The sequence below is a fragment of the Thunnus thynnus genome, chromosome 19, assembly GCF_963924715.1.
Source record: "Thunnus thynnus chromosome 19, fThuThy2.1, whole genome shotgun sequence".
Lineage (NCBI taxonomy): Eukaryota > Metazoa > Chordata > Actinopteri > Scombriformes > Scombridae > Thunnus > Thunnus thynnus.
In genome coordinates, this window is record NC_089535.1 from 13838587 (window position 1) to 13860918 (window position 22332).

At 40.2% G+C, this 22332-nt stretch overlaps 1 protein-coding gene across 1 annotated transcript in view; it reads right to left on the minus strand.

The window, feature by feature from the left end:
• Positions 1 to 22332, minus strand: part of pappaa (pregnancy-associated plasma protein A, pappalysin 1a) — a 91344-nt gene that overhangs the window by 51977 nt on the left and 17035 nt on the right. Inside the window, exons 5-10 of the mRNA XM_067574549.1 lie at positions 21989 to 22181; positions 21566 to 21687; positions 11626 to 12127; positions 3211 to 3339; positions 2972 to 3063; positions 501 to 697 (exon numbers count right to left, since the gene is read on the minus strand). Coding sequence (XP_067430650.1) covers positions 501 to 697; positions 2972 to 3063; positions 3211 to 3339; positions 11626 to 12127; positions 21566 to 21687; positions 21989 to 22181 — 1235 coding nt within the window. The remainder of the gene's footprint in view (positions 1 to 500; positions 698 to 2971; positions 3064 to 3210; positions 3340 to 11625; positions 12128 to 21565; positions 21688 to 21988; positions 22182 to 22332) is intronic.

Consider the following 22332-nt stretch of genomic DNA (forward strand, 5'->3'; position numbering starts at 1 on the left):
TGGAATCAATGGCGTCTTGTCCTGTCTTCAATAAGCATTACTTTAATGAGAGCAGCAAACTTCTGCATCCACCCTGGGAGACATCTAATTAAATATCCCAATCTTTAAAATTACTTTACTGGCAAACCAGCAAAAGAAGCTGTTTTGAAAGTGTCTCCCCAAAAATGAGGATTCATTGAGGCATTGATGTGTAAAATATTTATGGATGAGAAAGCAAAGACTGTCACCCAAACAACAAAGCAGAATGCCTGTTTTTTTTAACATGACCTATTATATTCCAGTATGTTTAATATCAGAATACTCTTACACTGATGGACAACTTGTTTCAATTTCAATTTCATGTCTACATGTGGAGAATTTTAAAGCATGTTGATGCTTTTTGTCGTATTTTGTTAGTCGGCTTAGTGTTGCGGAATTGTTTTCTCACATCAGAAATTCCATGAAATATATATATACTGTGTATAGAACAAGCGTGTGTTTGTGCTTGTGTTTGACCTTACCTTAGTAACAGCAGGGTATCCAGCAGCCACCTCACCAGAGCAGTAGGGCTTCTCCTCATGGGACACTTCGACAGTGGAGGCCCACTGGTCCAGGAAACCGCTGGGGGTGTAGAGTCCGCAGTCTATCACACCCGTCTCTCGCTCAAAGTCCTCACAAATGCCATCGCCATCATAATAGTAACACATGCTTGGCTCCTCTGTAGGTGAAAAGACAACAGCAAAAACAGTTGTCATTTCAAATAAATCAGTATCTGTGTTTGACCCGTATAGTGCAAGTTACTTTGTACGTAAAGTGATGATCGAGTACAGATTCTACATATCCCCCACCTGACTCGTCCTTGTCTAGCATGTCTTTATTTGTGCGAAGCCATACAGGTGAGTTTTACACATTCCAACATTTACTACTCTCTCATCCTTTTTTATAGAACATGCCCCCTGATCTTTTGGGATATCATTTCTAACCATATCTCTATTATTTTAGAAGGTGAAGAGGGAGAAGACCATACAGAAGGGAGGGAGGGTAGGTAAGGGATAAAAGGTGCATGGAAAAAGGAGGATAAATTCTTGAGCACGTGAGGCTCTGAAAACAGAGATGAGAGAAAGGAAGAAAGAAACAAGAAAGAATTAAAGGGGGAGAGTGATGACATGAGAGCGAGAGAGACAAACACAAGAGAGAGGAAGGGGGTATAGGGGAGGAACCAGACAAAGTCAAGAGGTAAAGAAAGATACAGCAGTAATTTTTCCAGACATCCCACCCGGAGTTAAGGTCTGGAACTGGAAGCTTATGGGCTGGAGGAGAGGGGAGCAGAGCAGGGAGGTTGCCTGGGCCTCATTGCTCTCAGCTAAAGCAGTGTCAGCCGGTGGGGTTCCAGTTAGGGGGAAAGGCGGCATTCTGTGCCAAGTTGGCCGGGGCCTCCTCCTCGAAATTCCAGCCCTCCCCAGCACAGCCAAAAACTAAAGTCAGTTCTGTGCTCTGGCAATGGTGAAACGAGGGGCTACTGAGGGGGCATACAGAATACGCTCCCGCCACTCACTCAGCAGGAACAGAGGCAAAGGAGAAGGGAAAGAGACAAGAGGAAGCTCAAACAGTGGCTCGTGAAAGCTGCAGGAGTTGTACTGTAGGTAGAGTGTGAGCTAAAGAGAGGAGGAAAAGGATGGAAAAGGAGAAAGAGTATTGCTTCTTGATTTTGGACAGGGATAGAATAAACAGATAACGGAAAAAGTGGAAAGGTGATTGAGTGCAAGAGCAAAAAGAAAAGAGCCCTAGAGTTAGAGGAAGAAATTTAGAAAAGAAAAGTACAGAAGCTGACAAAACAAACATTTTGACAAAACATCTTCCACAAGCTACATTTAACAACATGTTGGGCAAAAACTGATCTTCCAAAAATATCACTTTTGTGATGGGAGGAATATAACGAAAGAAAATGAGATTGCATTTCCTTGTTTTATCTGCACCTGTGTTTATTGTGGCTTAGAGCCCTATAGAGAATTTGCCACTGGGATTGTAATGCCAGGTGAGGTCGTGTGAAAACAACTTGTCCATTTCATCAATTGCAGATATAATTCGGCTCGATCGTGTGAATAGTCTATTAAAGCTCATCCAGACTGTAGCACCCTGGCCCTGTTGTATACTTAGTGTCAATTCTCCATCCAACTCTCCCTTTCAATTACCAACACACTGACAAGCAGGCACTCTCTCACACATACAGACAGATGGACAGAAGGTCCCGTCATTATAGTGTCCGATTTCTGTGCAAAACTACAACTATGTCAGACAGTGTGGGACACACACAAACACACACACACACACACACTTGCACACATCCCTGAGCACTGCAGTTGGTGGAAAAACAGCACAGCCAATGCAGTCATCCAGCAATCTGACAGGGATTAAGTGGCCACTTCACAGAGGCTCACACATGTGTGTGCATGCATGCATGTACTCTACATGCGCACACACACACACACACACACGCACACACACACTATCACAACAGGGGGGCAAAAGGACTGTCAGGAGAACTGGACAGGAATTCATCAATCTATTTATAAAACAAAACAACACAGGAGATGCCAATCACTAAACTATGTAAAATAAAATGACTCACCCTTTTAAAACAAAATTATTTCCAGATTTGTTTTTTTCTTTTTTCTTTTTTTTTTCTTTTTTTTTATAACATAATTTTTTTTACAGGAGGTCAAAGTGATTATGATATCTAATGGCATTTTTATTCTTGAGAAAGCATGAAGTATTTTTGTAAAAGATTGTATTACAGCCACATCCTTCTACTAGTGGCAATAGAGCAGATCTTCTTGAGAAATCAAGGATTAAATACCTTGATCAAAGGTGCATTGAGGGTAAATGTAGATACATTTCCAGTATTTATCTCAATACCAATTCAGAGAATGAAACCAGTGAATGCATTCATTCCTATTTCAACTTTAAGATTACCTTTGTCCATATGACTTACCAACACAGTTGAAGAAGGGCTCTTTCTTGCACTGACTGGAGCAGCCGTCCCCATTCATAGAGTTCATATCATCACATTCCTCTCCTTTGAAACTAAAATAGAAGGAGGCAGTTCTTAGAAAACATCCACACACTGCCAAACTTATTAATACCAAATAAAACTGGTATTTATAACATCTGTATGCATGTATTTTAATAGATATAGTTGTATATATATAGTTGTGTGTCAGTGTTTGTTACCTCTGTATTCGTCCATCCCCGCAGTAGGGTGCCCCCAGTTCATGCACAAGAGGTGGAGAGGGCTCACTCTCACTCCGGCTGGATATGGTTTGAACCTGATAGGTGTACACAACATGTGGCACCACATCCCTGCACAGAGAGCGGCAAATATCACAATGAGTCTGTGTACTGTAGGAAAACATGAATCCTCGAAGAAATGTCAGATAAAGAATCACAAATAAAGAAAGGAGAAAAGGAGAAAAAGTGTAAATGATCATACACTGAGAAAGAGATGCGGACCAGGCCTGTGGGGAACCGGTTAGCACTAGAACTGCTGCTCTGTTTGCTAGTGAGTGTGTGTTGTAGCAATCTTTTAGCATCTAAGGTATCACAAGCCAACACAAATAAGAACGTCTGTCTCAGCACACACTTCCGCACATCTACCAAGAGCATGGGTCAACCACTGATATGGCTGAGTTTACCCACTTTGGGTCCAGCTTTGATTTGTTTCCTTATCATAGTGATTCAAGGAACCATCATGATGAATACACAATGGACAGGAGAAATATTGTGGACTACTCACTTTGCCGGTGTAAGTCGCCATGATGGTTTCTTGAGTCATCATGATAAGGAAGTCTGAAAAAAAAAGTCTGAAAGGAAAAAAAAAAACATAAATGAGAAAACCAAAACCATAAACAAAAAAAATCAAAGCTATAAATGAGAAACCAAAACCATAAGCAAAGCAACAAAACTAAACTCAAGGAAAGAAAACTGTAAATGAGAAATAACAAGTGCAAGTGAGAGTGCTGTAATGACATTAATTGTCCCGGTTTTATGATGACAAGTAGTTACTTTTCCTCTCTGATCGATTGTTTGCCTTTACATGTTTCTTGTATTTCCCATTAGGTCAAATAATCTCTGTTGGATTCTGTTGAATGGCCAGGTTTACTGAGTCTTGTAAGTTACTGATCAAGTGATCGACAATTTTCTGATTCAATTGCTTAAAGCAAGCACTGTATAAACATGTAGCATGGGACAAGTAGCCTGTACTTTTTGTTTAGCTCCTACACAGTTCGTGTCATGTTAACAAGCTTGTTAACAGGAAATGGAACTCAAAATAAAGGTTTAAAAAAAAACATGTAAAGGCAACCAAAGAATCAATAAGTATTTATTTTATTTATCTATTTAGACTATCATGAACAATAAAAAACAGGATAACTGATTTCACATCAGCACTCTCATTTGCAGTTGTATTGTTTACAGTTTTCTTTCCAGTTTGACTTTTTTTTCCTTTTGCTTATAGTTTTGGTTCATCATTTATAGTTGTGATTTGTCACTTATGGTCATGGTTTCTCGTTTATGGTTTTCGTTTTTTGGCTTTCAGAGTTTTTGGCCCTAAATTGTGTGTGTGTGTGTGTGTGTGTGTGTGTGTGTGTGTGTGTGTGTGTGTGTGTGTGTGTGTGTAGATAAAATATAATTTCTTTACAGTCTACTTTTTTTTTATTTGAATGTGTACTCAGTCTATTAGTATGCTAAATACAGATTTATATAATTATAATTATATATAATTCTATATATTCTTTTATTCTACTTTTATTAATTACTTTTTTAAATTGCTTTGACTGTTGTCTAAAGTAGTTAGATTGTCCTGCACACAACAAGGTTTCCATTTAACTTTCATGTATTGGTGTTGCTATTCCAATTTGCTTGAACATCAGCTGATCACTATGTCAGATTACAAAGAGGAATCCTATTGGCCGCCTTATCAATTGCGGGCCAGTTAATGACACTTATAAGAACACTATGGTATTTGCTAAGCGTAACTAAATCAGCACAATAAGGAAAATAAGTGGATGTACTGTAATGCATGCTATATGATCTCTATTATTCAATGCATAAGGGGATAGGAATGCATAATAGTTTTGTGTAATCATGACTAGTATTGGTTAAGTATATGGCAAAAAAATGTATGTGCATGGTTGGGAAACAACATCAGTAAACTAGGGTAAACAGGACCAATATGTTAGCCATAGATCATTTCATGTGGACCATAAAATACAGTACACCGAATTTTGGAATTCCCTTTGCAATGCTATAAATGCAATGACAAGCATGCAAGGATAGTGTACTGTTCATTTAAGTACCAGGGCATATGTGGATTCATACACAAAGCAACTCACAAGCATGCACGCACATACACATACACACACACACACACAATACCTTTGTTATTCGTAACACACTGCCTGCCAACTACGGCCTTCAAATTTAAACAAGAGTACACAGGCATAAACCACTATTCCCACTGCTGCCATATAATCCCCAGTGTGAGTGCAATGCAGCACCAGCAGCAAACATTACTCTGGTACCACAAAGGTTTCATCCAAGGCCAAAGCTACAGTCAGCAATCAAATGAAGAAAGTCTTTGAGTGATGTGCAGGGAAGCCATAACTCTCGATGAGCCCTAAGTCAAACTGTTCAGTTGAAATTTTTTTGCAAAGTAGTGAATATGAAGAAGCAGATATTCTGCATACCCATGTCCAAACATTATACACGGGACAGTAGGATGAAAGGTAAACATGTTTGTGTGTTTGTTTGTGTGTGCTCTTGTGCTCTGCCTCAAGTGATGTGTGTTAAAACGAACACAAACAAAATATTTACAACAGGAAAGAGTGTCTTCTTCATGACATCTCTGACTATGTTTGGTGACTTTTGTTTCCCCCTCCCCTCATTTTCATTTCTCAATTTCTCTAGTGTTTGTTCATCACATTCCCGGCAGACAAAAGTAGACAAAGTTCAAGTTATCACTGCTGTCCCAAACATAAAAACCGATGGACCTTAAGATCAAATAACAAAATGAATTTCCCCACAGCAAAAATTGTGCCTAGGATGAGATATTTATGTTGGCTTTATCATTATCAACACAGAATGTTTGACCTGACAGACTCTCTTCTATGCTACAGTATGTCCTGTTCTGCGATGTTGGCTCATGCCGGTGCAACCTTAGGCTACACTCAAACATGCCCCCTCTAATTGAATTAGTTTAGCCTCTGGAAAAGTCAAGCTGTAGGAGACTTTATCTTTGAGGAGAGCAAACACACAGAATAGACAGAAAGAAGAGAGAAACAGATACTGCTTTGCAGCAAGGAAGCACTTGAGTTTCCTTTTTATGGATAATTGGAAATTTGGGCTAACATAATCCAACGCACTTTCACTTCTTTAAGCGGGGCCCACAACTTTCCCTTGTTAGAGCCTTGAGCCTACATTGAGCAGCATCCCAAAGTGTTTTCCTTAAAGTCCTTTTACTAAACGTCCTTTTCCTTCACTTTCAGGGTCATTGCTTCAATTTAAAACACCAATAACTCTACCGGACAGCAGCAGCAGCGGAACAACCCATACCATCCTCAATTGTTTCTCCAGACTACACTAAGACCTCAGATGCCTTCTGTGTCATGCATCACTACCTACTTTGACCACAAAGGCCGCTCCTTCACCCTGAAAAAGTTCCTGCAGGCCTTGAGTGTGGACTCCTCTGTCCTGTCACAAACTAAAGCACTGTGGCCTTTCTCTGTGGTCCCAGATAAAATGATTGGTTCTGTAGCACATCGAGCCTTAAAGTATAGCATCTAATCAAATTGAACTGGCCACAGTTTGCTAGTTTGCAAGGTAAACATACACCTTTCCTAGACAAAGGGCTCCCATGGAACATGACAGCAGTTCTCCCATCTAATTGCTCAGGTCACTATCAAAGGGCTCCATAGTCTTATAAGTAACATGATTACTAATTATACAGTTAGCACCTCACTCACAAAACTAGCCATTGCCCTCAAAGCTATCTAATGGCAAGAAGCTCCACAGTGAAGCAGTTGACTATTGTCAGTCTTTTTGCTGGTTTAAAAAGGCCATGCCATGGTCAAACAAAGTATTTCTAAACAGATTGTGGATGTAGAGAGAAGATAAATACATATCCAAGGGCATATCTACTAATCCACTGGTAGTGTTCCTATATCCTGTGCTGGTCTGAGACTTGAAGTATGCCTCCAAGCAACATATGTTACCTGGGTATTATAATGCACCTTTGGTTTTACAGGGTCAATAGTGCTACTCCTCATAGCGTGATAACAACTGTTTAAACGTGGCATTCAACCTGTTCCCAATTAGGTGCATTCTTGATTCCTCCTGACCTTGGTGGTAATAGCCATGCTGTGTTAAGAAGAATGAAACGGAAGACGTGGTGCAGATCTATCACAGTTCTATGAATTATCCATCCACCCATCACCCATCTTACTTAGTGAGAAGAACATATAAGAACAACATTTAGAATGACAAGGGAGTTAATAAACAATAATTTGACACATGACGCAGAATTCATAAAACCACAGTTTCATCTGGACATGATATGATATGTAACTGATCTGATATGCAACTCATACTACAAAAGACTTTACTTTACAGTCGCAGACAAGGTGTCACGTGATAAGATTTCATCATTGGTGCTTCTTTGTGCATCCAGACATTCTTTTCAAGACCCCTGTACATATTGGCTCACTCTCAAAGTCAGGCATAAGGCAATGCAATATGCCTTTCAAAGGTGTTTTCGTAGCACCAGGTGATTACGCATGGAAGAATGTGCGAACGTATGTGCCTGCTGCTGAGAGTAAGAGGAGTGTCGGTGTGTGTCTGTGTTCATCTGTGTGTGTTCATGCCTTCACTGATGTGTGCACTAGGCTTATGTGTGAGCATGCATATGGATGTGTTTCCGTTCTGTAGCTGCTTGTTGTTCTTGGCTGAGAGATCCCAGATGAGAAAAGCAGATAAATTTAAGGAAGTTGAGAAGAAAATCTTAGATTGCACCTGCAAGAACAATAAACAGGGCAATGCTCCTTTTGACAGTGTGGCAGCTGACATGCATTTGAGGTTGCACTGCTATTCATTTTACACCTATGGTATGTCAAACAATCTAATTCTAACTTTTATAGGTACTCTTAAAACAATAGGAGATCATTTTTAGTGGCAAATAATGCACGTATAGAGGGCCTCTGTGGTGCTATTTTCAGCAGCATTTCCTTGATGTAGACAGATAGGTATACTAAAGATAGATAGATAAATATTACCGTCCCCTATGAAACCCGACCCCCTACCTGAACCAGGCCTTGCATTCTGACCAGCTCACCCCAAAACCCATGTACAACGGTTCATATCCTCTGTGAGTTCCAACATATGCAAACACAAAAATACTAGAAAGCTGAAGATTGTTGTCATCTGCTGATAAGTCTGCAAAGTATCTAAATTGTTGCTATTGATTATATTTTTTTATCTTTATATGGAAAAAAAACTAAAATATGATTATCTATGCAGCCGCTGACCAAGTAATTCAACCCTCTTCATGAACATTCACGCTTACAAACTGGCCAATCCACTTCTGATATAAAGTTTGTTGGAGTAAGTCTAAGTTTCTGCCTATATAATACTGTATATATACATGATTTGTGTGTTTCCTATCCTGGAATACATATTGCTGAAGAAATTCAGATGCACCAGACATCCTAGGACTCACTACAAGGACTACACTATTCACTCTGTCTGCAACTCATGAATACTGTATGGTTCATATTAGGGGGATTATGCAAGGCTCATTTCTTAAGTCCAACATCCTATAGAGAGAGGGGTTTTGGATGCTGCCGGGGGCGAGTCAGCCTGATTCGAAAAGAGAAAAAATTTAAGAAGTAAAATCAATGAGTGATGAGAGGGAATGAAAATTGATGGGGAACTAAAAAAGAATGATGCCAGAGCCTTCAAAATATCGATTAATCTTTTTACAATGACACTAAAAGTTAGTCTACTAAAATCAAACAATATACCAAAATCAAACAATGTATCAAAACTGAAACAGTTTAAATTTGCCTTGTCAATGAACCAAAATTGTCTCAGGGAATACATTACTATATCAAGTTTTTATCGAAGGGCAAACTGTGCCTCCCCAACAAAGATTAAGTCTGCTCCATACTTAAGGCTGGGATATGCTCAAAAACAACTAGTTCGTGCAACATGTTTTCTGACCACGTTGGAAGGCAAAAGTCTTTGTAGCTGTTCTGAACGGCCACACATTTTCAGACAATCTCTCCTGGCATTCAAGTGTTGCCCTCTTTTGTACGTACATGGAAAGTGCCTTAAAGAGCTGTGCAAAGAAAGAAAACATAGAGAGTGATAGAGAAGTTAAAACCATGATTACTCTCTCACCACCACACACCCAGCCAGTCACTGCATGATGGACGTTAATGTCTGATTCTTGATTTCTGAAAGATACTGCAATTGTTGGATGCTTCTTTCTCTTTCTCTTGCACTTCTGTTGGTGGCACCTTTACTGGTGTACACACAGGCTACCCACAATGATGACTGCTGGAGCATGAAACATGGACAAGAAAATCTTGTATCTTATTTTTAAGAGGAGACATAGGTAGACTGAGTTCTCAAACAGCAGCAGACTTGTCAGCAGAGGAGTCCAGGGGATGGATGGGGCATATAATGGGGAAGAGTTGTGTTGAACCAGGGTAGAGTCCGATTACAGAGGGGGTGTGGGGTAATAGTGATGCTGGGAGAGTTGCACTCCCTCTCTTTTCTCTGGGAGGTCTCTTCACATCAGCTCTGAGATAGGCTTTGACTCAATGACAGCTCTGAACCCCGTGTCAGGGAGAGGATTAGCCTGGGCTAGGGTGCCTCAGAGGGATGGGGTCAAACTAACCAAATCCTCCTACCGTCTCTTCATACTTTCTTGACCCCCTAATGTTCTCCTCCATCACCTTATGCCCCCCACCCCGAGCCTAGCAATGATTTAAATGGCCCAACCTCCCACCCCTGCATCTCCTCTTCAGTTCACCCTTCTTACTCCCCACCATAATTCACCCTGTCACCCTGACCTCCCAGCCCTTAGTAATGCCAAACAAACCACCACCCATGGATGGAGCCAAAGGAGCCAAGATGTCCTCTTGCTCAGTTTGCCCCCGGCTCAGGTAAAGGCCAATGGCCTGACAGTGGAAGGTCAATCAACACCCTCATCAAGACTTCCATCACTCTATCCAACTCAATGGAAACATGCTGGAAGAAGAAGCAACTTACTGTGTGGTCAACAAAAGCATTTCAGCAGCTGGACCCAGGCGATCAAGCAGAGCACTTTACATTGGATTTGTGGCATGCCAAAACATCTGGGGGAACTTTGCTCTTTACTCCTCCATGTCAAAGGCTATGTTTGTTGTGAGACAGTCAGTGTGATGTTTTTAAAATTCCTCTTTTTAGGTTTTGTTCCAGAATGTTTTTAGATAAATGTTTTAAGAATAAAGATTACATATATGTTTTGTTGTTGTTATATTTGAATGAGTTAAAGATTTTGATGGTTGGAACACACATACTTACTTGCTACAAAACTTCTCTGACCATCTAACAGAGACAAGATCCCATATGCTCTCACAACAGAAAATAGTCAGCCAGTGCCACTGACCACTACCACTGGAATGCAACCACAGCTAGTGAAATATACCACAGCTGTAAAACTACCTACAGTACATCAATAATCACTGAAGTGTGCCAAAACCCCCAAATAAATATATCCCTTTGCAGACAGCCTTCCACAGACACTGCCATTCAACCAGGAAGTTGTGTGAGGGCACTTTATGGAAAACAGGTATCATCACTCCATCGTGCATAACATGCATACTCATCCTTTCGCCTCTTATCAAGCGCTTTCCTTCTCATGTGAACCACGCTGACAGCACAATAGTGAGATGGCATAACACGCAGCAGTGCCATGTATAGCACAATCTTTATCGAGTCAGCACATTCCATGAAAGCAAAGCACTAAACTCTCACCACAGTGTGCAGATAATACCTTCAACAAGCCATCTGTTTGCCCTTGCTTCATGGAACATGGGAAAAAACAAATGTGGGCAACGATTGACCTGTGACTTAGGAAACAAATGGTGAGCAGCAGATTTGAAACTGCAGAAGCAGCGGTGGCTTGCTAGTGCTCCTGTGGGTATTGAAAAGGATATCTGGTATTACAAGCACATATTTTCTTGAATAGTTTCCACAGATAAACAAACACTTTCTCACTGTCAGGTCTAAATATCCCTAATTACATCACATCAAAGCAGGAACCAAAATGGTACCCACTAGCAATTCTCAACTTCTAAAATACTAAATACTTTGTATAAAAACAATTGTCTCAAACCAAATCAAGTCCAATATATTGTATGGCTTTTTCCTCTGCCAGGAGGAAAGTTTGGACTTTTTCAACCCCTGAACATGTTGTTTAGTTATTTCTGAACTCCGGTATGTCAGAGATAACATATTGAGTTTTATGCATCGTGCTGACACACTCAGTTTTGACTGATGTAGAACTTTATGCAGTCACACAAAATATTCACCTACCAGGTCACTCACCTGTCTACATATCGGCGGGAAGGTTCATTCAAAATCAGACCGTGTGGTGCGTGGGTGAAGGGTGGTTGGCGCAACAGGCGGTAGCGGAGTGGTTGGCAATGCCTACAAAGTGTGCAGTCTGGTTTCGATGCCAACAGGGTGGCATCAATCTCTAGGTGTTGCTCCATAGTGAAAAACTGTACCCCATAAACCTCTTCCTCTATGTCCAGCTTCAGAGTCAGTGGGGTGTCACAGAAGACATTACTGGGGCCCAATGACCTGTTCTCCCCACTGACGGTCAGTAGCAAGATGTTATGGATAGCAGGCAGTGCTGTCTCGTCAGGGCCTAAGAAGGTGACCCACACAGTCAGGGAGTCTGGTATAAGTGGGTAGGGGAACTCCAGCTGGAGCATGCAGCCCTGGAGGGGGCACTCAGACAGACCAACAATGCTTTGCTCGACCCTTGAATTGGGACTCCAGGTGCGCACACTTGGCTCACAAGCCTGCTCCGCATCTGGAGGGCCTGTGGGATAAAATTACAAAAAGAGACACAGTGTCACACCCAACTTGTAAACAAAAAAGGGACAGAAACAACAACATCACATTAAATATAAATCAGACACAGTAAGCAAAAGCCACTGGGCCATTTACTACAAAAACATAATGAAGGATTGTTAAATTACATAAAGATGTGCAATGATTTTATGACACAGGTCCCTGAAATCCTTTAAGGATGCAGGAAAGTGAACAGGTAAGATAGTTCTTAAACAAAGCTCATTGCATGTTTGAGTGCTGACAGATCAAGTATTTGCATCAATGATCTTTTTAGTGTATCTACACTTCATGCAACATCAAGGTAGAGGTGAAACTGAGAGTTCATTGTGAGTCCATCTGCAGAGGAAAGGCAGAGCTGAGGTGTGTACCTTCTGAGAGAGGCCCTGTGCAGGGTTCTCACTTCAGCACAGTCATTACAACCTCTAACAGTCACACTCCAGCCATATTTGGAGTCCACACACAGCTAACTCGCATTATCCCAAGTGACGTACACTAACATTCATCAAGCACTTTTAGAAGCCAGCAAGCGGCAGACACTATGTTCTCCCTCGATTTCCTTTTGTGCATTTCCAAGCTGGCAACCAACGAAGCCATTTGCTAACCTCATTTCTGGGCACCATGCAAAATTCCAGTGTTTAATCAAGTGAGGACTGAATATGGTTTCCAAGCCACATTATCTCAACACATTTATTATTGTACTGTAAGTGTGTGTGTGGCCAGAGTGGAGGTGAATTAAAGGAAAAGAGAAAGAGAGACAGAGAGAAAGAAAAGGGGTGGGGGGTTGGGGGTGGGGGGGTGAAGCTGGGAGAGAATGAACTAAGATACTCCAAGAGCTTGGCTTTGCTCAGCTCCCCCCTCATGTAGTCCTGGCTTTTGCAAGGAAAGGAGCTGTAGCCACTGAAAATATTTTGTAATGTCAGCTGTTATGATGGGCCCTACTCCTGCTCTGGCGCTGTTGCTAATGTGGTTGGAGATTTAAGAGGAGACAAAATAGGAGTGTCATCCACTGTGTAACCTAAGGCAATGTAAACTATATTTCAAACATGCAAAGATGCATTTAAGAATACACTCTATGCAACCAAAGGGTTCAAAATCCAAAATTTACATGTAATCATCTGCTTGACTTTAGACACAGCAGCTACCTGCAACAGGTTATCAAAATTCACAATAAAGAAAGTAGATTGTATAAATCATGTGAATGTCTCACAGTAGAACATGGGCCCCCAAAAATGGATATCAGCTGCTTACTGCTACATAAACAGCCCAGCTCTGAAGTGTTTGACCTATAATTCCCTTAGAGCAGAGAGAGGGGGCCCCAAGGTGAGTGAACCATCCAGACCTGAGCTTTGAATATGAGCCTTTCATTCGCTGTTGATTAGCTGATCCCATCTGGGTATTAGTCTGTCGACAAAAACACCCATTCTGTGAAAAATTAGTGAAATACAGTGGGCATAACTGCAGTGTAATTGCCCCCTAGGTTCAACATAAGCCATTGTATCTATGATCTCAAAGCTTTTCAGTATCACAAAAACATTAGGTGCAAAGGTGGAGGTCTAAACAGATATGACTGAAATGGACAAGGTTGCATCTCACTGGAATTTTGGGGATCAGTAATGGTATCCATCATGGTAACACACTTAATAATAGCACATTGCTGCTTGCAGAGTACAATGATTACAACTGAATTATGGAAAATCTGGTGGCCTCAAATGTCCCCTGCCTGTTATACATTAAACAATAGGGATTGAGGAAATAAAAGATTTCATTACAAATCAAGATTTATCTCATTTGACAACTTTTTATGTTCTGATAATGACCTCAGAATGGTTGGTAATGGTTATGTATTGTGCCAGAGAGCATCACGTGACCTGCCATTTCAACTGCGGCCAAAATTGATGCACAAGCCAGCACTGTTCTTGGGGTTTGGGGCTATGGTAGAAGCTATGTATCTGTCAGATTGTTTTTATTTTTTTCTCCTTTCCAGTGGCCAAAAATGGATTGATTACAAATCAACAAATGCAAACGAACCACCAAAGTATTCCATTTTATCATCTCAAAGAGAACTTTTTCCATGCAACACTAATCTGAACACAGCCTTAGTCTTCATCTATGAAGCTTCAATTTTTCTTTTGAATTTTAGACATATTGGTTGGCAATACTAGCATTCTTTAGTGGGGTTATGGCTGATATGGGCAAAGAAGCATGGGGGTTGTAATGGAAAAGATTAACATTTTTTTAGGTTTTTCAGGTTTGACTTTCTGTCAAATTAACACTTCCAACACTAACTGAATTGGCAGTGTTGTACACTGCTGGGGTCATTTTTCCAGAAAATTTTTTGATATCTGATAATTGTGCAACACCAGGGGATGGGGAGTTTCATAATCAGAAACTGTGGAATTAAACATAATCTTTTTAATACACAGGGAAAGAACAAATACAGATACTGTGCTGCTTTGACACTAGGATCAGTATATGATCAATGTTTGATACAACTTGCGGAAATCAGCTAAAAAAAATGACTGGTTAGTGAAGTATAACTCCAGGATAGATGCTGGTGCCTGCCCACTATCCAGTCATAATCCTTCTGCTCTGGAGAATCATAGTGATCCACAAAAAGTCCAGAGAGCCGGATGAATAAACAGACAGGGATATGTCCGGGCATGCACACTTTATGCTTTCTAAGAAGTGTCTGGCTCTAGCTCTCACTATCGATGACTCACTGTCACACACTGTTACACACTTCCTCACTCAGAATGCAGACATAAACCCCCTCCAACCCTTTTGCCCTGACACAGACACAAATAGAGAGACACTTCACAGACACACTTTATGGAGGCAATAGACACTCTACGGCTTGGGAATCAATGTCACATCACGTTGCATTCAGGGTATTTCAGAGGTTAATCTGTCATAGCTGTTGGCAGCTGGTGTTTGGGTTTGTTTTTTTGTTTTTTTTACATATGGAGCAGATGGCACAGGTGCTACTTTTGGGTACACATCACTACAGATTTTTTGATAGTTAAAAAAAACAAACTGATGAAGGAAACTGTTCTCCCAAGAAAAATGAGAGCATTAGTCGTTTCAGCAAATGCCCAGAAATATTTACAATCAAGCGACAAAGGCCTCTAGTGGCCATAGGAATTATATTTCTTAACTGCCACAGTAACAGAGGAACTACAGTGACAAAGTCTGCAGATACAGGAGGTTTGGGTGAATGGATGGATAAACAAAACATTGCACTTTAACATGTTAACATGGGAGGCCGCAGTTCCTTTCTCCTTTCCTGTCAACAGTCAACGTTTGTTTCTTTTAACTATGACCGTGGCCATTCCCTTACTGTAACCAAGTGGTTGTTATTGTTACCATGACAACAAAGGTCCCCTTACCTTAAACTTTAACCCAAACCACAATTTTTCCTTAATCTTAACCAAGTACTTATTTTAACCATGATGTTTTTCTAACCCCAAATAAGTTGTTTTTGTGCCTAAATCTTACCAAACTTTAACCATACTATAGCACTGTCAGATCATAAAATAAAAAATTGTTTATTTTTAAACTGCGACGCCATCCTGCTGATAGGGGCATTAGGTCAGAAAAGGCTGTGTGCCATTCTGGAGGGCATGGACCAACTACATATTTTGTCATATAATTTGGAGGACCTATTGAATGAAAGGAGCCAAGGAAAATCATTGAATAGAAAGGTCAGGACCATAAGTGGATGGCAGCAAACTATAGGAAACAAATTTAGAAAGTACTTCCTTAAATATAGCTAATTATTTTAATTTAATAAGTGGTTTACCAAAAGAAAAAAATAACGATTAAAGGGGACCTATTATGCTCATTTCCAGCTCTATATTTTTATTCTGGGACTCCACTAGAATAGCTTTGCATGATTCACAGTTCAAGAAACTCCTTATTTATCTTATACTGGCCCTTCATGCAGCCCCTCAGTTCAGCCTCTGTCTCGAACAGGCAATCTTACTTCCTGTCTCTTTAAGAACCCCCTCCCCACGAGCTCACTCTATTCTGATTGGCCAGCTTTCTGGAAGCCTGCCTAGGGGCAGCCGTATCAAAGTTGTGTTAAGTTACCGCGGATGCAAACCCAACATTTCCTGCTTTACTGCTTCATATTAACAGCTTTTAAATGACTAAATAACAGGAGACTTTTACTGTGAAGAATTTACAGGAAATTTAACGTGTTCCTCATCAAATTAGCTGAACTTCTTTAGCAGCTCTAAAACAGTAAACACACCAAGATATGGAGAAATTTGGAGCTATTTGTTCAGCAGATCAGTTAGAAATAATGCAGGGAGGAATAGTACAAGCAGAAACAGCCACCGTCATGATGATGTTTGATGATGTGCTGCTGACGTCCAACACACCTCCAACAGGTAAACAACTTTTTTTACTTTGCCCTGCTGTGTAATGGAAAAACACTCACAGCGTGCCAGCTCCACTCGAGTCATAGCTCAGCATGACTACCCCCAAAGCAATGGAAAAATGCCATAATGTTAGCAGAGTGGAACAGAGAACTTGCGCGCTGTGCGTGGAGCAGATGACCATATAAAGAAATCTGTTACGGTTTGACGTCAGGCCAGACCGAAAGTAGAAAAAATTGTTGGAAACCGAACGTTCAGAGCAGTCTGAAACCGGTGCTTTTTGCTCACAGGGTTTACTTCTACATACGTTTACCTTGTTATTTTACACATTGGCCACATTTAATATGAACATCCAACATTGTAACATTATATATTTCATATGGTGTATAATGTTTGCCCCTGCACAGATATGATTTTTGAAGGGGGCTTTTGAAGGGGTGTTTTTCTCACTGTACATTAAAGGGTTACTGTAAGGTACAGGTACAAATGTTACGATAAAATAAATATTCACTCATCTACATCAGACATTAATCTCAAACATGGCCAGTGTGTTTGATCATAAAATGGGCAAACTTTGATCATTTGTTTCAGTATACCTAATTACGTGATATAGCAATGAACTACCATAAGTATATAGCAACAAACCACCATAAGTGATACAATTAGTATCAAAAGTGAGTGTCTTTGTTCTGTTTCACTGAAGTGTTATTGAAGTACAACTATTTTTCGGGTTATGAGAAAGTATTAAGACGTTAATTAGACAAATTAATTGGGTAAGAACAAATCTACTGAATCAAATAATTTCATGATTGTTAAAACCTGTGGATGAGCTTTGGCATCTTTGCTGCAGTGAAAAGGTTGCTTGGTTGAACAGTGTGCTAAAGAATGACTGGATTTTGAGAGGATGTGACTTGAAACAACCTGTACATCAAGGCAAATATGCATCACTGGAGAAAGTGTTCAAATATTTCACTTTAAATTTTTGTGTCACACATCTAACAATTAAAGAAAAGACATGCTTTTTTCATATTGATTGGCTGTCCTCATTTGGACTGTAGACCTGCATGCCACAAGTTGAGCCTTCTGTTCTTGAATGAAGTCAGGGCATAATATAAACCAACCAGGTTTGACACTATGCTTCTCTTACGGAGGCTTCTAATAATATCTTGGACCTTTATGGGTTACACAGAAATACACATAGAGACACGCTTGTTGTGAAGACTTACAGAGTAAAGCCATACAAGCAAACTTTTTTACGCACTATATTGTAAATATATATGAAAGACATACACATACTACTTCTTCACCAAACATCTCCAGCTGCACTTATGAAACAACAGGGACGTGAATATACATAGAGCTACACACACACACACAGACTTACGCATATATGATTGCAAACATACACATCCTGGGCCTTTCACTTCCATTCATGCACACTTCTGTTTTCAATCAGCCCAGGATCCTCCCTTGTGAATGTCTCTAACCACATGCAATTCTCTTAACTATCATGGGTGGTTTCCACCCCACCCAACCTCTCTTACCCACTCCCTGAATCCATATCCATTTGTGTTTTTGCCTTTTTTTTCATGCTTGATTTTTCCTCCAGCCATATTTCTCTGGGGCATAGAAAGATTTATGAGAGGTACTCTGGCTCTCTCTGACCACGCCAGTGTTTCCTTGTCAAGTAGTGTGAGGACACAGCCCACAAGTCCTTAGATAACAGGTGCCATGTGTATGCATGACTGCTTATGAATGTATGTAGTCACACAGCGTTGTTTATCTTCCAATATAAGCCTGTTATGCCAATAGTGAATATGCAAATAGTTTAGTTTACAGTCAGTTGTTTAGTGTCACTGCATTAACAGAATGTCTATTGGAAGAAAGTAACTGCTGGACGTGTATGCACCAACACAGCAGGAAACGGCAGCTGTGATATCCAGTGAGAAGCTGGCCCAAGCGGAGTTAACAGGGAATGGGGAGCTGCCACAAACAGGGACCCCTTCCAAGAGGGAAAATAGAGTACAGTTTACACACACAGCATGTTAGACAAGCCCAGACTTGCCTCTGGTACACACACTATAGCCAGTGTTAAGGCAAGGTTCAGTGACTTCAGAGAATCTATAGATCATCCACACATGCGCACACATGCACACACACACACACACACACACACACACACACACACACACACACACACACACACACACATGTACACACACACACACACACACACACAAAGAAGCAGACATGAACATGCACACATTCAGAAAAAGCCAAACAATTAGAGATAGAGACATAAATAGTGCATTAAATTCAATTGTTTGGTCTAATATGATTATAACAATCATTATTATTATTGGTGTGGTGTTGTTGTCATTAAAAAGTAGATAGGTAAGGTGTACCGCGCCAACATGACATTCCCGAGCAAATAAGGGATCGCCTATATCAATGAATCTGATGCTCCATGAAGTAGCTGACAGATTCAGTTGATATATTATATGGAGGAAGATAGTTCCAGAGTGTGAGCGCCAAAACAGTGATTTAAAGGTGTGATAATGGATGGATAATAGACCTTGGTCAGACTAGCTACATGACCTTACAGTGAGGTTTCAGCATCTCATTAATGATGCTGAAATTTGACTGTGCAGAGCCATAGTCATTAAAATATATGCTACAGTTTACTGGTAGCCATGAATGGTAGCATGACCTGGAATAAATACACACATATGGGATTTCACATATGGGACCACTGACTACATTTAGTTAAGAGCCTGGCCATTGCATGCAATATGCATCTAAAAACTGACAAGCCCTGATTAACAGACACCTGGCAAACCTACATTTTAAAATCATGAGGACAATCACAATTGGCATCACTCTATGATAGTCTCTGTGGACTTACAGCAAATTGGACAATTCTTTGAGAAATCCAAACTGTTATTTATGAGAAAACTATGGGATTTGTTTCCAATTCCATTGTCCATTCATATGCTCAGACCAATTGTCCCAAAATTTGTAAATAGAATAGTTTTGGAAGTCTTGTTTGCTATATGTGTTATACTTATCACTGTCATATCTATAAAATATATCTATTTGCCTAAATATACATTTACTCTGATTATATAAATGTATATAAAATTAAATCAATTAAAAATATATCAACAAACATAATCACATTTTTAACAATTTTCCATTTCATCATCTTGAAGAGAATCATTAACCACATTAACGGAGGAGCTGTCTTCTGTTAGGGAGCTGTTTTCAGAGGTTTCAGCTAAGTAGCTAGCTATTAATAATCTAGCTAACTAAGTAGGCTACTGATACCCTGCTTACTATAGCAGTGTGTGTAGCAGTTCTGCCCTATTCTTTAACATAATTGGAGTTAGGAAGATTTACCGAAGATAAATGTGTCAAATTAATCAGTTAGTCCTAATTCTTGAAGCCTTAAATCAAGCCAATAGTTGTCAAGATATTTCACTCTGAACCACAAATGTCAACTTCATGGTGGTGCTGAAAGAAAAGTCAGGATTACCAAATTCAGAAGATTCATCCTCTGGGGACCAGAAATGTGCGTGTAAAATGTCACAGCAATCAATCCAGAAGTTATTGAGATATTTCAGGTTGGACCATAGTGATGGACCAACTGAACGACTGATATTGCCATCCAAAATTACAACAGCTTTTAGCCTGGCTCAAAATCTCCGTAATTGCTGCCGGCTGGTGCAAAATGCATTCTGAAATACTTGTCTATCCCAAGTCCACACAAGTCAGCTGATAACACGGGCGGAGCAAGAACACTTCCGGTCATTTGAACTGTACTTGGCTAGATGTGGACTGAAAATTTGCAAGCCTTGCAACATTAAGGCTGCAAACAACACGCTTTGCGACATGCTTTTAAGGCAACAGACTCACTCTGTAGCACAGCTGGTACTTGCTCCATTTAAAGAAATATGTTGTTGTGAATAAGTAGATGTCTAGTCCTAATTTCCTTTTTAAAAAGTCCTATATTCAGGCCAATATGGCACTAGACACATCGGTACATGTGCTAATCCTGAGATATTTGACTGAATACAACATTGCAAGGCATGATGTCTATTTAGTGTAATTGACTTTGATTTTTTTTTTTAAAAGCTATTAAATGTTTATTATAAAGTGTATGTGTATATTAATATGGGATCAAAGGTGTAGAAGATCACAAACACTATTACTGTTACTGATTTAACTACTATGTGCACATATAGCTGCACATAGTCACATGCATAATATCCAGGGAATGCTTGATGCTGCCGCTGCCAGAACTACAGTGATAAGAGGTGCACAGATGGGACAACAACAACTATTTTTATAGCTTTAATACCTCATCCCTAATGCCAATCCCTGTATAGTTGTTCTAATATGGATTCGCTAGCAGGGCAAGAATAGAAAATCCTGCTAATTTCAGCATTTATTGCACTCAAATCCCCCTAAAGTGACTTTTTTAAAATGTGGAATTACATCTAAGACATGATCTTTGACATTGGTTTTGGGCTTGAGCCTTCATGTGGGAATTGTGGTACCATACAGCACCATCCATTGGGAAGCGACCTCTTCGATCCCTTCATGTTGTCCCACGGCCCAAGTGTCATGAGTCCACTGATTCATTTGCATGTTTTGAGGATGAGTCAGTCACCAAAATGTTTGCATGCTGAAGTATTGACTCATAAAGCCAAAAAAAGGCAAACCTCAAATCATGTTATCATACTTTATACTGTGGATATGGTTTAGCTTTTATATTTAATTTAATTTTAGTAGAAACAACTCATTGTATTCAACAAAACTGACTTAGAACTGAAATTCAATGCAGAGTGCAAGATAAGGAAGGAAAAATATTCACATTCTTATTATGATAAGCATCGGTACACTTGAGCCACTGCATGTCCCAAAGAAGTGTCTGACTTGCAAACCAGCTACCACTTTACAATGACAGCATCCAATGACATGAAACCAAACACCCAGTAGGTATATTATATGATATTGTACTGTACCTTCAGCCTCTCGTGGGGACCAGTGTCCAGAAGGGGCACACGGTCGTGGGGAAGATGAGTTGGAGGCATACTGCAGTAGAACTCTCCCCTCAGTGCATTTATCACACACTGATCCCACTTCTCTAGGAAACCAACAGACAGGCACAGCAACCAACTTAGATACAGGTCATATACGCATAATTTATACAGTAAAGATACAGTAATGATGATGTATGATGTAAAATTATGTTCCAAAAAATGAGAGTTAAACGTAGTTGAAAGATGATGCTTCCAATTATTGTAGTCTGTAAACACATCATTGAATGTTAAATCACACACATCGTTATATAAATTCACACAATAATCAATAATGTAATAAATCTCGATCAACTTTATTACCATACACACCCACATCTGTTTGGCAACCTAGCTAGCTCATTTCACCTGTCGTAAAAGTGTCCAGAAATCGGTGGAAACCATTCCAGGATGATGGAATTATGATGCTGCTCAACCACTTGGGGGGCCATTGGCACCGGAGGAGGTTTGGAGGCGGGTTGCCAGGTCTGGTAGATGAGGTCCAGGTAGCAGTGCATCCTAGCCACCTGGTTCAGAGTGAAGGAGTCTGTACAGGCATCATCTGCAGAAAAAGTCGGTCAATGTGAGGGATGGAGATGTCGTTTTGGATTGATATGTGATAGAGGACGGTGGTAGAAGGTCCAGATCACATGAATAAATTATGCTCTTATTTAGCTGTATGGCTATTTTCTGTGTAACTATGACAACAAAAG